The following is a 14,207-nucleotide window of genomic DNA, read 5'->3' as shown; positions in this document are numbered from 1 at the left end:
GAAGGCTTAACATGACTCACAGCTACACCAATAACCTCCTGAGTGCTCCTAAAGAATATGTGGTAAGACAGGAATTCACTCAACAAAAATCTCAAGGGCTGCAGGACAAAAGAAAATGCTTCTTTCTGCACCCATGTATTTGAGGGGCAAATCTGGTTGATTTATATGTTAATGTTCCAGCATTATAGTAACTGTATTTGCAAATTATATTAAAAAAGAAAAACGGGTGGCACCATTTACCTGTGTTTTTGGCTGTTGAAGCTGATAGGATAATTTAAATAGCTATTCACATGGTGTTGCTGCCTGCAATGAATATTAACTTTAGATCTTGTGCATACGTCACTATTTTGGGAAGTAGTTTACATTGCAACACCTTTCTCTCATTCAGTAAACTCAGTCAACAAGGAAGCATTGATCGTAACAACTGTAACAACTAATAGAAGAGAGAATGGGGAAAAATGTGAGTACATTTTATTCTATCAGTTTTGTTCAATTGTACATTTTTTCTATGATGATAGTACATAATATTATGATCCAAATAGACTATCTTCAACTTGTGATAGACAAAGTTCGCAAATGGATATCTTTTTATAATGAAATGTGTGATTTTATTTCCCAAGTATGCACATTGGCTTTAAGGAGACAACTACTCATCTGACAAGTGATCTGGTTTGGGATGGGCAGAGTAGAATGCACATTTCCATTATTCATTTTAGTATTTTAGTTTACTTTTCAACTTTCTTCCAGGTGAACCTCAGAAGTAAGGATTGGCAGTTTCTCATGATTCTCGCTTGCACTCTTCTGATATCAATTTCAATGGTGAGTGGACATTTTTTGTACTTTGTGTTAAGCAGATATTGCTGGTATCCTTATTGTTTAGTTTTAATAATGAATGAAAATAATATAACAGCTGGTATGGACTATTATGAACGGTACATCACTTTTATTAACAGAAGGAAATAATCCTAAACATAGATGTAATCATTTTGATTTGAATAACATTGCCTCATCTGTTGCTTCAAATTTCAGGTCTTTATAATGATGACATATCAGATATATTTAATAGTAGCTGGTGAACAAAATCCACAAAATAACAAATTACAACTTAATAATTTACTCCAAATGCATTCAAAACTTCTCACACTATATACTTAGAAAATAATATTGCATGGTGAACTACAGGAAAAATATTAATAAGATGGAAAGAGTGTAGAGTTGAAAGAGTGTAGAGAAAATTTTCATGAATGTTGCCAGGACGAGAACTTTAGTTTTCGGGAAAGGTTGAATAGGTTAGGATTTCATTCCCTGGATTGTAGAGGAATGGGGGGGGGGGTAGGGGTGGGGGGAGAGATTCTAGAGGTGTATATAGTGCTATACAAAATTATGAATAGAACAGATAGGGTTAATGCAAGCAGGTTTTTTCCAACTGAGGTCGTGTGAGACTATAACTAGATGTCCTGGGTTAAGGGTAGAAGATAAAATGTTTAAGGAGAACATGAGGGTGGTGAGAGAGTGCAATGAGTTGCCAAATTGAAGGATGGTTTGATATCAACATTCAAGAGAAATTTTGATAGGTACATGGATGGGAAGGGAACAGAGGGTTATGGTCCAGGCACATGTTGATGGGATTAGGCAGATTAATAGTTTGACAAAAACTAGATGGGCTGAAGGGCCTGTTTCTGTGTTGTAGTGTCCTATGATTCTACAACTCATTACACTTATCCTCTAAAAATTATTTTCAATATGAATTGAAGAAATTTTCTATAATACTTTATGACACACTTTGGGACTGATTTTCTGAGATTGCTGAATGGGATTAGTTTGAGAAACAAAGTTTTAGAGTGCAGGTGTGCTCTTACACTCAAAAATGGAGAAATCACCTTTGCTCAAAGACATTCAAGGAATCTTACTGATATCAATGGCGTGTATGAATTGGAGGCACCAGCCTTTCTCCTGTTCCAGAACATCTCTGAAAGAGCAGCAGAGAAACAGCACAACACATCAGGTGGGCAATGCTGTTGTAATTGTGCTTTGGAATTGCATTAGTCAATTGCTTCAAACTTCATATTGTTTCTCAATGATATATCAGAACTGTGTCACAGAGACTGGTGAACAAAATCCACCAATGAGACAAGTATGAACTGGCGCATATAAAGAAAATCCAAATAACAAATACAACTCAATAAATAGCTCTCGTATGAGGTGGACAGAACCTCCAATAATTGAACAGGGAAGCTAAATGTAGTGGTGTGACTTATAGTTCCCTGATTTTGAAAACCTTGGACAAGATGCAACATTGGCCATTTTGACTGAATGCCTTAGGTGACATTTAGAACACGGACCAGTATAGGACGATACAAGTCCTTTGGCCTATAATGTTGTGCTGACCTTTTAACCTACTCCAAGATCAATCTAACCCTTCTCTCCCACATTTTCCTCTCATTCATATGTCTATCTAGGAGTCTCTTCACTCTCCCTAATTCATCTGTCTCAACCTGTTTGCCTACGAAAACAGGTTGAGTGAACTCGGCCTTTTCTCCTTGGAGCGACGGAGGATGAGGGGTGACCTGATAGAGGTGTATAAGATGATGAGAGGCATTGATCATGTGGATAGTCAGAGGCTTTTTCCCAGGGCTGAAATGGTTGCCGCAAGAAGGCATAGGTTTAAGCTGCTGGGGAGTAGGTACAGAGGAGATGTCAGGGGTAAGTTTTTTTTTACGCAGAGAGTGGTGAGTGCGTGGAATGGGCTGCCGGCAATGGTGGTGGAGGCGGATACGATAGTGTCTTTTAAGAGACTTTTGGATAGGTACATGGAGCTTAGAAAAATAGAGGGCTATGGGTAAGCCTAGTTATTTCTAAGGAAGAGACATGTTCGGCACAACTTTGTGGGCCAAAGGGCCTGTATTGTGCTGTAGGTTTTCTATGTTTCTATGTTTCTAACCACCACCTTGGCAGTCTGTTCCATGCACCCACTACTCTCTGTGTGAAAAATGTTCCTCTGACAATTTCCCCCACCCCCATACTTTCCTCCAGTTATTTTAAAATTATGTGGATTTTCTTTGAGTACCTGGGAGATAATGCACTGGATGCCCACTCTATCATCTTGTACACCTCGATAAGTTCACCCCTCATCCTCCTTCACTTCAAAGAGAAAAGCTCACTCAACCCATCCTTAGAAGACGTTCTGTAATCCAAGCAGCATCTTGGTAAATCTCCTCTGCACCCTCTCTAAAGTTTTCACATTCTTATAATAAGGGAACCAGAATTGAACACAACACTCCAAATATGGTTTACAATATATATTAATGACTTGGATGAGGGAATTAAATGCAGCATCTCCAAGTTTGCGGATGACACGAAGCTGGGCGGCAGTGTTAGCAGTGAGGAGGATGCTAAGAGGATGCAGGGTGACTTGGATAGGTTGGGTGAGTGGGCAAACTCATGGCAGATGCAATTTAATGTGGATAAATGTGAAGTTATCCACTTTGGTGGCAAAAATAGGAAAACAGATTATTATCTGAATGGTGGCCGATTAGGAAAAGGGGAGGTGCAACGAGACCTGGGTGTCATTGTACACCAGTCATTGAAAGTGGGCATGCAGGTACAGCAGGCGGTGAAAAAGGCGAACGGTATGCTGGCATTTATAGCGAGAGGATTCGAGTACAGGAGCAGGGAAGTACTACTGCAGTTGTACAAGGCCTTGGTGAGACCACACCTGGAGTATTGTGTGCAGTTTTGGTCCCCTAATCTGAGGAAAGACATCTTTGCCATAGAGGGAGTACAAAGAAGGTTCACCAGATTGATTCCTGGGATGGCAGGTCTTTCATATGAAGAAAGACTGGATGAACTGGGCTTGTACTCGTTGGAATTTAGAAGATTGAGGGGGGATCTGATTGAAACGTATAAGATCCTAAAGGGATTGGACAGGCTAGATGCAGGAAGATTGTTCCCGATGTTGGGGAGGTCTAGAACGAGGGGTCACAGTTTGAGGATAGAGGGGAAGCCTTTTAGGACCGAGGTTAGGAAAAACTTCTTCACACAGAGAGTGGTGAATCTGTGGAATTCTCTGCCACAGCAAACTGTTGAGGCCAGTTCATTAGCTATGTTTAAAAGGAAGTTAGATATGGCCCTTGTGGCTACAGGGGTCAGGGGGTATGGAGGGAAGGCTGGGTTCTGAGTTGGATGATCAGCCATAATCATAATAAATGGCGGTGCAGGCTCGAAGGGCCGAATGGCCTACTCCTGCACCTATTTTCTATGTTTCTATGGTCTAATCAGAGTTTTTAGAATAGAATAGGTCAAAGCTCTTGAACCCAATCTCCCAGCTAATGAAAGACAACATACCTTATGTCTTTTGTAATGGGCTGAGTTGATCAGACCTAGCATTTTGAATCTCCGGAAGATGTGGTCATAAGTGTACAAACACAATAAACTAACTTAAACCTAATCCATTATCATAAAATAGAAAGCATAAATAAACCATGCTAAATACTACATTGCAAGTCACAAAGATTTCCAGAGATTTCAGGGCTCGTGATTCTTAGTCTCTAATTGATTGTTGTTATTGGGGCAACTCTGAATTCTGACTCATTTGTGAAACCATCCCGAGGTCATAGGTACCGTTTGCAATTTCTGGCCCTTAGTTGACGTCTAACAAAGCCAGAAAAGGCATCCTGATAAACATGAGCTTCACAAGTGTAGAGAAACCATGCGACAAACAAACTCTTTGGTCTTTTGTCTCAACACCGCCTGTCTTTTTCTCAAACACACCTGTGTCCAGTGTTCAGTATGCCCTCATGTTCACTTCCTGTTATCGTGTCGCACGCAGCATTCCATTTGGACTTACAAGATCACATATAATCAATAAACCTGAATACAAAAAAGAATTTATCAAGCTATCTTTAATTTTAAGGGTGTTGAGACTAAGAAAGAATCCAGCTACAGATATTGAAAGACCCCATGTGCTAAGGGTTCAGAAAGAGTTGAATCGTCATTTCATGAGGCCATACTCTGTACACTTTAGAACACAGATTTTGAATAGAGAGGTTATCAGCTGAACAGCAAAGGCAAAAAAAAAGATTCAAAGCCATAGAAAAGTGTAACAGGAGTAAGCATACAATTATACAGTAACTATAGCTGGGGTGGCATGGTAGCATAGTGGTTAACACAATACTTTACAGTGCAGGAAACCTGGGTTCAATTCCCAACACTGCCTGTAAGGAGTTTGTATATTCTCCCCGTGACAGTGTGAGTTTCCTCCAGGTGCTCTGGTTTTCTCTGTCAATGCAAAGGCATACCGTTTGGGAGGTTAATTAGTCACTGCAAAAATTCCCGTGATTGGGCTAGGGTTAAATCAGGGGATTGCTGGGTGGCGTGGCTCAGAGTGCCAGAAGGGCCTATTCCGCACTGCATAATAATACTTGGAGTACTGTGTCCAGTTCTGGTCACCTCACTATAGGAAGGATGTGGAAGCATTGGAAAGGGTACAGAGGAGATTTACCAGGATGCTGCCTGGTTTAGAGAGTACGCATTATGATCAGAGATTAATAGACAATAGACAATAAATGCAGGAGTAGGCCATTCGGCCCTTTGAGCCAGCACCGCCATTCACTGTGATCATGGCTGATCATCCACAATCAGTACCCCGTTCCTGCCTTCTCCCCATATCCCTTGACTCCACTATCATTTAGAGCTCTATCTAACTCCTTCTTGAAAGCATCCAGAGAATTGGCCTCCACTGCCTTCTGAGGCAGAGCATTCCACAGATCCACAACTCTCTGGGTGAAAAAGTTTTTCCTCAACTCTGTTCTAAATAGCCTGACCCTTATTCTCAAATTGTGGCCTTTGGTTCTGGACTCCCCCAACATCGGGAACATGTTTCCTGCCTCTAGCATGTTCAATCCCTTAATAATCTTATATGTTTCAATCAGATCCCCTCTCATCCTTCTAAATTCCAGTGTATACAAGCCCAGTCGCTCCAATCTTTCAACATATGACAGTCTCGCCATCCCAGGAATTAACCTTGTGAACCTACGCTGCACTCCCTCAATAGCAAGAATGTCCTTTCACAAATTTGGAGACCAAAACTGTACACAATACTCCAGGTGTGGTCTCACCAGCGCCCTGTACACCTGCAGAAGGACCCCTTTGCTCCTATACTCAAGTCCCCTTGTAATGAAGGCCAACATACCATTAGCTTTCTTCACTGCCTGCTGTACCTGCAAGCTTACTTTCAGTGATTAAGGGAGCTGGAGTTTTAACTCTCTGGAGAGAAGGAGGATGAGAGGAGACATGATAGAGGTATACAAGATATTAAGAGGAATAGATAGAGTGGACAGCCAGCGCCTCTTCCCCAGGGCACCATTGCTCAATACAAGAGAACATGGCTTTAAGGTAAGGTGTGGGAAGTTCAAGGGGGATATTAGAGGAAGGTTTTTTACTCAGAGAGTGGTTGGTGTGTGGATTGCACTGCCTGAGTCAGTGGTGGAGGCAGATACACTCGTGAAATTTAAGAGACTTTTGCACAGGTATATGGAGGAATTTAAGGTGGGGGGGATTATATGGGAGGCAGGGTTCAAGGGTCGGCACAACATTGTGGGCGGAAGGGCCTGTACTATGCTGTACTGTTCTATCTTCTATGTTCTATAAATATAATAAATAAATAGCCAGAATTTCTTGCCAATGTATAGGTAGGAAAATATGAAGAGAAATATTGAAAAGAAAATGAAAGGGAAAGGAAAAGCAGTATGAAATTTATATCGCCAATGAGGTCAATTTGCATTAGAGCTGAATCAAAAAGCAGTGATCAATTAATTTTTTTTTGTAAGGTGTCTAAATGTTATTGTATCTGTAATTAAGTTGATTACAGGAGTTATGGAAGAAAATCAATAAATTGTAGATTCTCAGTTTTACCTGATACTTGTGAAGTAATTATCTGTACTTTCATTTAATTGTAGTCATCCTCGTTCCAAATATGTTTTATATGCCTGTGGTTTTATAGGCATAACCTCTTTCAGACCATCTTTTCATAGTTTTAAAAGCTTATGAGACCGTAGAGAATTAATACATTTGAATTAGACCATAAGATAGAGGAGCAGAAGTAGGCCGTTCACCCGTCGAGTCTGCTCTGCCATTCAATCATGGGCTGATCCAATTCTTCCAGTCATCCCCACTCCCCTGCTTTCACCCTATACCCTTTGATACCCCGGCTAATCAAGAACCTATCTATCTCTGCCTTAAATACACCCAATGACTTGGCCTCTACAGCGGCTGGTGGCAACAAATTCCACAGATTTACCACCCTCTGACTAAAGTAATTTCTCTGCATCTCAGTTGTAAAAGGACGTCCTTCAATCCTGAAGTCATACCTCCTGTCCTAGAATCCCCTACCATGAGAAATAACTTTGCCATATCTAATCTGTTCGGGCCTTTTAACATTCGGAATGTTTCTCTGAGATCCCCCCTCATTCTTCTGAACTCCAGGGAATACAGCCCAAGAACTGCCAGACGATCCTCATACGGTAACCCTTTCATTGCTGGAATCATTATCGTGAATCTTCTCTGAACCCTCTCCAATGTCAGTGTATCCTTTCTAAAATAAGGAGCCCAAAACTGCACACAATACTCCAAATGTGGTCTCACGATTGCCTTATAAAACATCACATCCCTGCTCTTATATTCTATACCTCTAGAAATGAACGCCAACTTTGTATTTGCCTTCTGCACCACTGACTCAACCTGGAGATTCACCTTTAAGGTATCCTGCACAAGGACTTTCAAGTCCCTTTGCATCTCTGCATTTTGAATTCTCTCCTCATCTAAATAATAGCCTGCCCATTTATATTTTCCACCAAAGTGCATGACTATACACTTTCCAACATTGTATTTCATTTGCCATTTCTTTGCCCATTCCCCTAAACTATCTAAGTCTCTCTGCAGGCTCTCTATTTCCTCAACACTACCCGCTTCTCCACCTATCTTCGTATCATTGGCAAATTTAGCCACAAATCCATTAATTCCATAGTCCAAATCATTGACGTACATCATAAAAAACAATGGCCCCAACACCAATCCCTGTGGAACTCCACTGGTAACCGGCAGCCAGCCAGAATAGAATCCCTTTATTCCTACTCTCTGTTTTCTGCCAACCAGCCAATGCTCCACCCATGCTAGTAACTTCCCTGTAATTCCATGGGCTCTTATCTTGCTAAGCTGCTTCATGTGTGGCACTTTGTCAAAGGCCTTCTGAAAATCCAAGTACACCACATCTACTACATCTCCTTTGTCTACCCTGCTTGTAATTTCCTTAAAGAATTGCAGTAGGTTTGTCAGGCAGGATTTTCCTTTTAGGAAACCATGCTGGCTTTGGCCTATCTTGTCATGTGCCTCCCGGTCTTCCGTAATCTCATCCCTAACAATCGATTCCAACAACTTCCCAACCACTGATGTCAGGCTAACTGGTCTATAGTTTCTTTTCTGCTGCCTCCCACCCTTCTTAAATAGAAGAGTAACATTTGCAATTTTCCAATCATCTGGTACAATGCCAGAATCTATTGATTCTTGAAAGATCATCGTTAATGCCTCTGCAATCTCTCCAGCTACTTCCTTCAGAACCCAAGGGTGCATTCCATCAGGTCCAGGAGATTTATCCACCCTGAGACCATTAAGCTTCCTAAGCACCTTCTCAGTCGTAATTTTCACTACACAAGCTTCACTTCGCCAACACTCTTGAATGACCAGTATACTGTAGGTGTCTTCTACTGTGAAGACTGATGCATTCAGTTCCTCTGCCATCTCTGCATCTCTCATTACAATATCTCCAGTGTCATTTTATATTGGTCCTATATCTACCCTCGACTCTCTTTTGTCCTTTATATACTTAAAAAAAAGTTTTTAAGTATCAAGTAATTGGTAACATGGATTTATCAAAGAGTCTGTTACTAAATGGCACATCTAAGAATTTAACAGCAAGTCAAGTTGGTGAAATTAAAGAAGAAGAAACTCCATAAATTTTCATCTGGAAGTAGATGAAACCCATATACAATCAGAAAAAGGTTTGACACTGTAATCCTGTATTCATAAGTGTCACTTTTTTTCCCAATTTGTAGGAAAGTGCAAGTGGAAGCAATGGTAAGCAGAATGATGTATTTGCATTTTTGTATCATCAGACGATTAAAGGATTATGATCAACATACTAAAATACTTTTTTCAGTGTTAATATATTGATATTTTTATACACATCAATATAAATTGATTAGTGTAATGTTATTCATGCATAATTCCCTAGAGCTTCGTGGATTTTCTCCTGAACATACAGTGGATGACTAACAAAATATCCAAAATTTTACTCTGTAAATTGCCCATTGAATATGACCTAGCATTGTGTTTCCTATCGAAATTTGACATACTGTAGATGTTCTGTAGACATTATTAATCAGTTCATTTATTTCATGTGTAACTTAAATAACCTGGGGTGAGTGCTTCAGTCTTACAAAATTAAATGAACAATATTGTCAATAGATAACATTTTTTAAAAAGCTACAACCTATTAAAAGAGGCTGGGCACATTTATATATATATACACACACACACACACACACACACACACACACGTGCGCGCGCGTTTAGAAAACATTGATTTATTTCCAATTGAGTCAATTTTCTGTATCATTCAAGAATCTATCTCCAGTTGTCCTTTCAAGTAGTACATTTTGTGTAATCAACAATGACTTACAATGGCCACACAATGCAAGTACTAAGCGAAAGCTGTGGGAGAAATGATGACATGCCGAAAGTCTTTGTAAACATTCATTGGCTGGAGATGAAAATCTCTTAGACCTTACATAAAATACTGAACTGAATGTTGTTTCATCTGCATGCCAGTGTTTAATTCTTTGTAATATCTATAAAGATATTCTTTATAAATTTCAACATTTCACATTAAAGTCATGTTCAACTCGAATATAATGCTAACCTTGGCAATGCAACATTTGTTTTATTTGTGAAAGGAAAACTATGTTTGACAAACCTAAAGGGTTTTTGAAGATGTAACTATCCAAGTAGATAAGAGATACAATTTTCAAAAGACTTTAAATAAGTTACCAGATAACAATCTATTACTATAAATAAAATCTCACATGGATTTGAGGTACCACATTAATATGAATAGAGAATTATAATATACAAACATTCCATCATTCTAAACTGGAACAGAAGTTAGCCAACAGGCTCCTTGATCCTGTTTTGCATTCAGTAAGCTAATGGCTAATCGGTCTTTGCTTCATCAACACTTGCCCTCTCTCTCCCCACAAACCTTAATTCCCCAGTATTCAATTGTCCTCACTCTGCCTTAGGTAAGAAACCCATACTTCCAAAACTATGTGCCTGGTATTAAAAACACGACCATGAGAAGCATGCTCAACCACTTTCCCCCCCCCCCAAACCCCATTGATTCTTATGCATTTCAATAACCTCTCATTACCTAAATTCAAATGACTTCAGGTCCATTGAGCTCAGTTTTTCCTCCCCTGTTAACTTCATCCCTGGAGTCAAACTGGTGAATTTTGTCTGCACTGTTTCCAACTAAAGCATATCATTCCTTAAATATGGAAATAAAAACTTATGCACTACTCCTATACAGTTTCACCAATGCCCTGTAAAATCATCAAAACTTTCTACTTTTATACTTCTTAGCCCTTGAAATAAAGGCCAATATTTCATCTGCCTTCCCCATTCTTTGTTGGATCTACATACTCCATACACCTTGGTGTTTATGTAGTTTTACCTTGTTGAAATAATAATTTTCTCTCTCATTTTTCAATCATAATTGAAGACCATGAGACCATAAGATATTGGAGCAGAAGTAGGTCATTTGGCCCATTGAGTCTGCTCCGCCACTCTATCATGGGCTGATCCAATTCTTCCAGTCATCCCACTTCCCTGCCTTCTCCCCATACCCTTTGATGCCCTGACCAATCAAGAACCTATCTATCTCTGCCTTAGATGCACCCAATGATTTGGCCTCCACAGCCACACGTGGCAACAAATTCCACAGATTTACCACCCTCTGACTAAAGTAAGTTTTCCGCATCTCAGTTTTAAATAGACGTCCTTCAATCCTGAAGTTGTGCCCTCTTGTCCTAGACTCCCCTACCATGGGAAATCTTACCTAGCTAGTTGATGATTAAAAAAATAGAGTAGAAATAAATTGGTGTATAAACAAGTCTTTCAATAGTAGGATGCCACAGGGAATACTAGCTACTCACAATTTATGATAATAAAACAAAAACATAGTATCCGTATTTTCTGATAACATGAAGCTAGCTGGGAAAGTGACTTGTGAGATAGGCATGACCATCAGATTTTTTGTCTGGTTGGTTGTAAATAAATAAATAAATATGCTGTTTTAGCAGCAACAGTGCATTGTACTCCACATCTGATGCTTATTCCATTGAAAATTGAATTCGTGTGGGAGAGTATAACTTATTGACTCTGCAATATAGTGGGATTACCACTATGGCAGGAGTTCCCAACCTTTTTTATGCCATGGAATCTTAACACTAACTGGGGGGTCCTGGGTTATAAACCCCTTCTCGATCAGTTGGTATGCTTCATTTAGTAACAAATGCATTGTGATTATATCTCATTTCTCTAAATTCTATTGAGCACAGACCAATCTTGTTGAATTTCACCTCACAAGGCAAACTTTTTGTCCTAGGAAACAATATAGCAAATCTAAATTGCCCTACTTCTGAAGAAAATACACCAACAGCAGCCACCCTGTGCACAGTGCTCAACATCTGGTTTCACACAAGGCATTACAATGTTAATGCTGGACATTATGGCCTGGAGCTTTGTTTGAGTACAGGCAAGGGAAGGTATTAATTGTATTTAGGTGATTAATTTGACATACAAGACATTCATTTTCTCTGACTCTTGAATCCAATTTGTGATCTATTTGCGATGATAGATAGGTAGGTAGATAGATACTTTACTGATCCCAAATGAAATTACAGTGTCACAGTAGCATTACAAGTGCACAGATATAAATATTAGAAGTGAAGTAGAAAGAACAAAAAACAAGTTACCACAACCAGTCTAGGAGGATATCATCACTTCCCCAGCAATATGGCAGATGGAGAGTGGAAAAGACTTTGAGCAAGCTAACTGCTCCAGGTCTGTTCTGTTGTGCGCAAAAGCATGGCCATACAGCAGTCAGCTATTGAACATAAAGTACGTTTCCATGCCACCTGACCTGGATTTTCCCCCATAATTGGTTGATTCATCTCTCAAATGGTTTTTGAACCAGAACACAGTCTCTCCATACACCAACATGTACTATACTCGCACTACTTTAAAAATACCTTATTTCACAATTATTCCACAAAATGAATAATTTATATGTTTGAACTATTAGAACAGCTAGCTGAAATTGATTTTATCTTTGTAAGATATTTGGAATTTGAATTAATACTATTTTTTGTGCATTGTACTCTTTCAGGTCAACTCACAGAATTCCATTATAAATACAAATGTGTAAAGCAATGTTCTAATCCTGGTAAGTTATATTGCTATATAAACGTAAATTTGAATAACTGCTCTGATTTATTGTTTCATTAACTTCACATCTTACAACAGGGTAAAGTGCAATCAAAATGAATATAACATTCTTTTAAAAAGACAGTGAATTGAATTGAAGTGAATTAAATTGAAATTAAATTGAATTGACTTTATTTCTTACATCCTTCACATACATGAGGAGTAAAAATCTTTGTTATGTCTCTGTCCGAATGTGCGATGCGCAAATTATAGTAATTTGTAATAAATAGTATGTAGAGTAAGATATACAACAGAACAGTCAAGATAGCTTTGAAATACAGTTACATCAGTGTAAGTTAATCATTCTGATGGCCTGGTGGAAGAAGCTGTCCCGGAGCGTGTTGGTCCTGGCTTTTATGCTGCAGTACTGTTTCCCGGATGGTCGCAGCTGGAACAGTTTCTGGTTGGAGTGACTTGGATCTCCAATGATCCTTTGGGCCCTTTTTTATACATCTGTGTTTGTAAGTGTCCTGAATCATGGGAAGTTCACATCTACAGATGTGCTGGGCTGTCTGCACCACTCTCTGCAGAGTCCTGCAATCGAAGGAGGTACAGTTCCCATTCTAGGCAGTGATACAGCCAGTCAGGATGCTCTCAATTGTGCCCATGTAGAAAGTTCTTAGCATTTGGGGACTCATGCTGAATTTTGAGATGAAACGTTAGTTCAGGCGAAGAGCTGATGTTTAGATCAGAATCATAGCCTGACTTTCCACATTTTGATTGTGTAGCAGGACAGAGAGGTCGAAAGAAGTGACCAATCGTTTGCCTAGTGGGAAATGGAGTTCAAAAGAAACGAACAGGGGCAGCCGGCATAATCTGCGCACCACAGTTCCTGGAAAGACGTTGGATTGTGCATAATTAGGCACTTGGCAAGGGCCAATAAGAAGAAGATAGGTTAAACCATTATGCGAATGGGCCAGTGTCAGAGTGGGGAGTTCAGACTTTAGCTCATAGAGACTTTAGCGAGGGGAGGCGGAGGCTGTAGGTAGATTTTTTTTGGTTAAGTTTTCTTTCTTTCTTATTGCATAGTTAGAGCAGTGGGGTGCTCAGCAGGATAGTGAAATGCTCTTCTTGCAGGATTTGGGAAGGCAGGGAGACCTCCAGTGCCGCTGATTACTACACCTGCAAGAAGTGTGTCCCGCTGTATCTTCCAACGGAGTGTGTTAAGGAATTGGAAGTGAAAGTGGATGAACTTCAGATCATTTGTGAAGCTGAGGGGTTGATCATCAGGACATACAGGGAGGTAGTTACACACAAGGTACTGGGCACAGGTAACTGGCTGACCGTCAGGACGGGGAAAGGGGATAGCCAGCCAGTGCAGTGCACCCGCGGTTGTTCCGCTCAACAACAGGTATACTGTTGGGGGGATGACTCAGCTGAAGAAAGCCACAGCGATCAGTTCTCTGGCACTGTCTGACCCTATGGCTTGGAAGGGAAGGGGGAGGGTGGACGAGGCATCACTAGTGACAGGAGGTTCTATGGATGGGAACAATATTCCCGATTGTTTGTTGCCTCTCTAGTGCAAGGGTCAGAGACATCTTGGATTGAGTCCACAGCATTTGTAAGCAGAAGAGTGAGAAGCCAGAGGCCGTGGCCCATGTTGGTACCAA

The 14,207-nt window shown here is 40.1% G+C and overlaps 1 protein-coding gene across 2 annotated transcripts in view; it reads left to right on the top strand.

Moving 5' to 3' along the window:
* Nucleotides 1-410: 410 nt before the first annotated feature.
* Nucleotides 411-14,207, top strand: part of LOC134358684 (adhesion G protein-coupled receptor F5-like) — a 67,205-nt gene continuing 53,408 nt past the window's right edge. For both annotated transcript variants that reach the window (XM_063071151.1, XM_063071145.1), the window contains exons 1-4: nt 411-460; nt 748-819; nt 9,108-9,129; nt 12,500-12,556. In XM_063071151.1, coding sequence (XP_062927221.1) covers nt 449-460; nt 748-819; nt 9,108-9,129; nt 12,500-12,556 — 163 coding nt within the window. In that variant the 5' untranslated portion in view covers nt 411-448. The remainder of the gene's footprint in view (nt 461-747; nt 820-9,107; nt 9,130-12,499; nt 12,557-14,207) is intronic.

The sequence above is a fragment of the Mobula hypostoma genome, chromosome 2 (assembly GCF_963921235.1).
Source record: "Mobula hypostoma chromosome 2, sMobHyp1.1, whole genome shotgun sequence".
NCBI classification, from domain to species: Eukaryota; Metazoa; Chordata; class Chondrichthyes; order Myliobatiformes; family Myliobatidae; genus Mobula; species Mobula hypostoma.
Note: the sequence above shows the minus strand (reverse complement) of the source record. Positions and strands in the feature narration are given on the sequence as shown.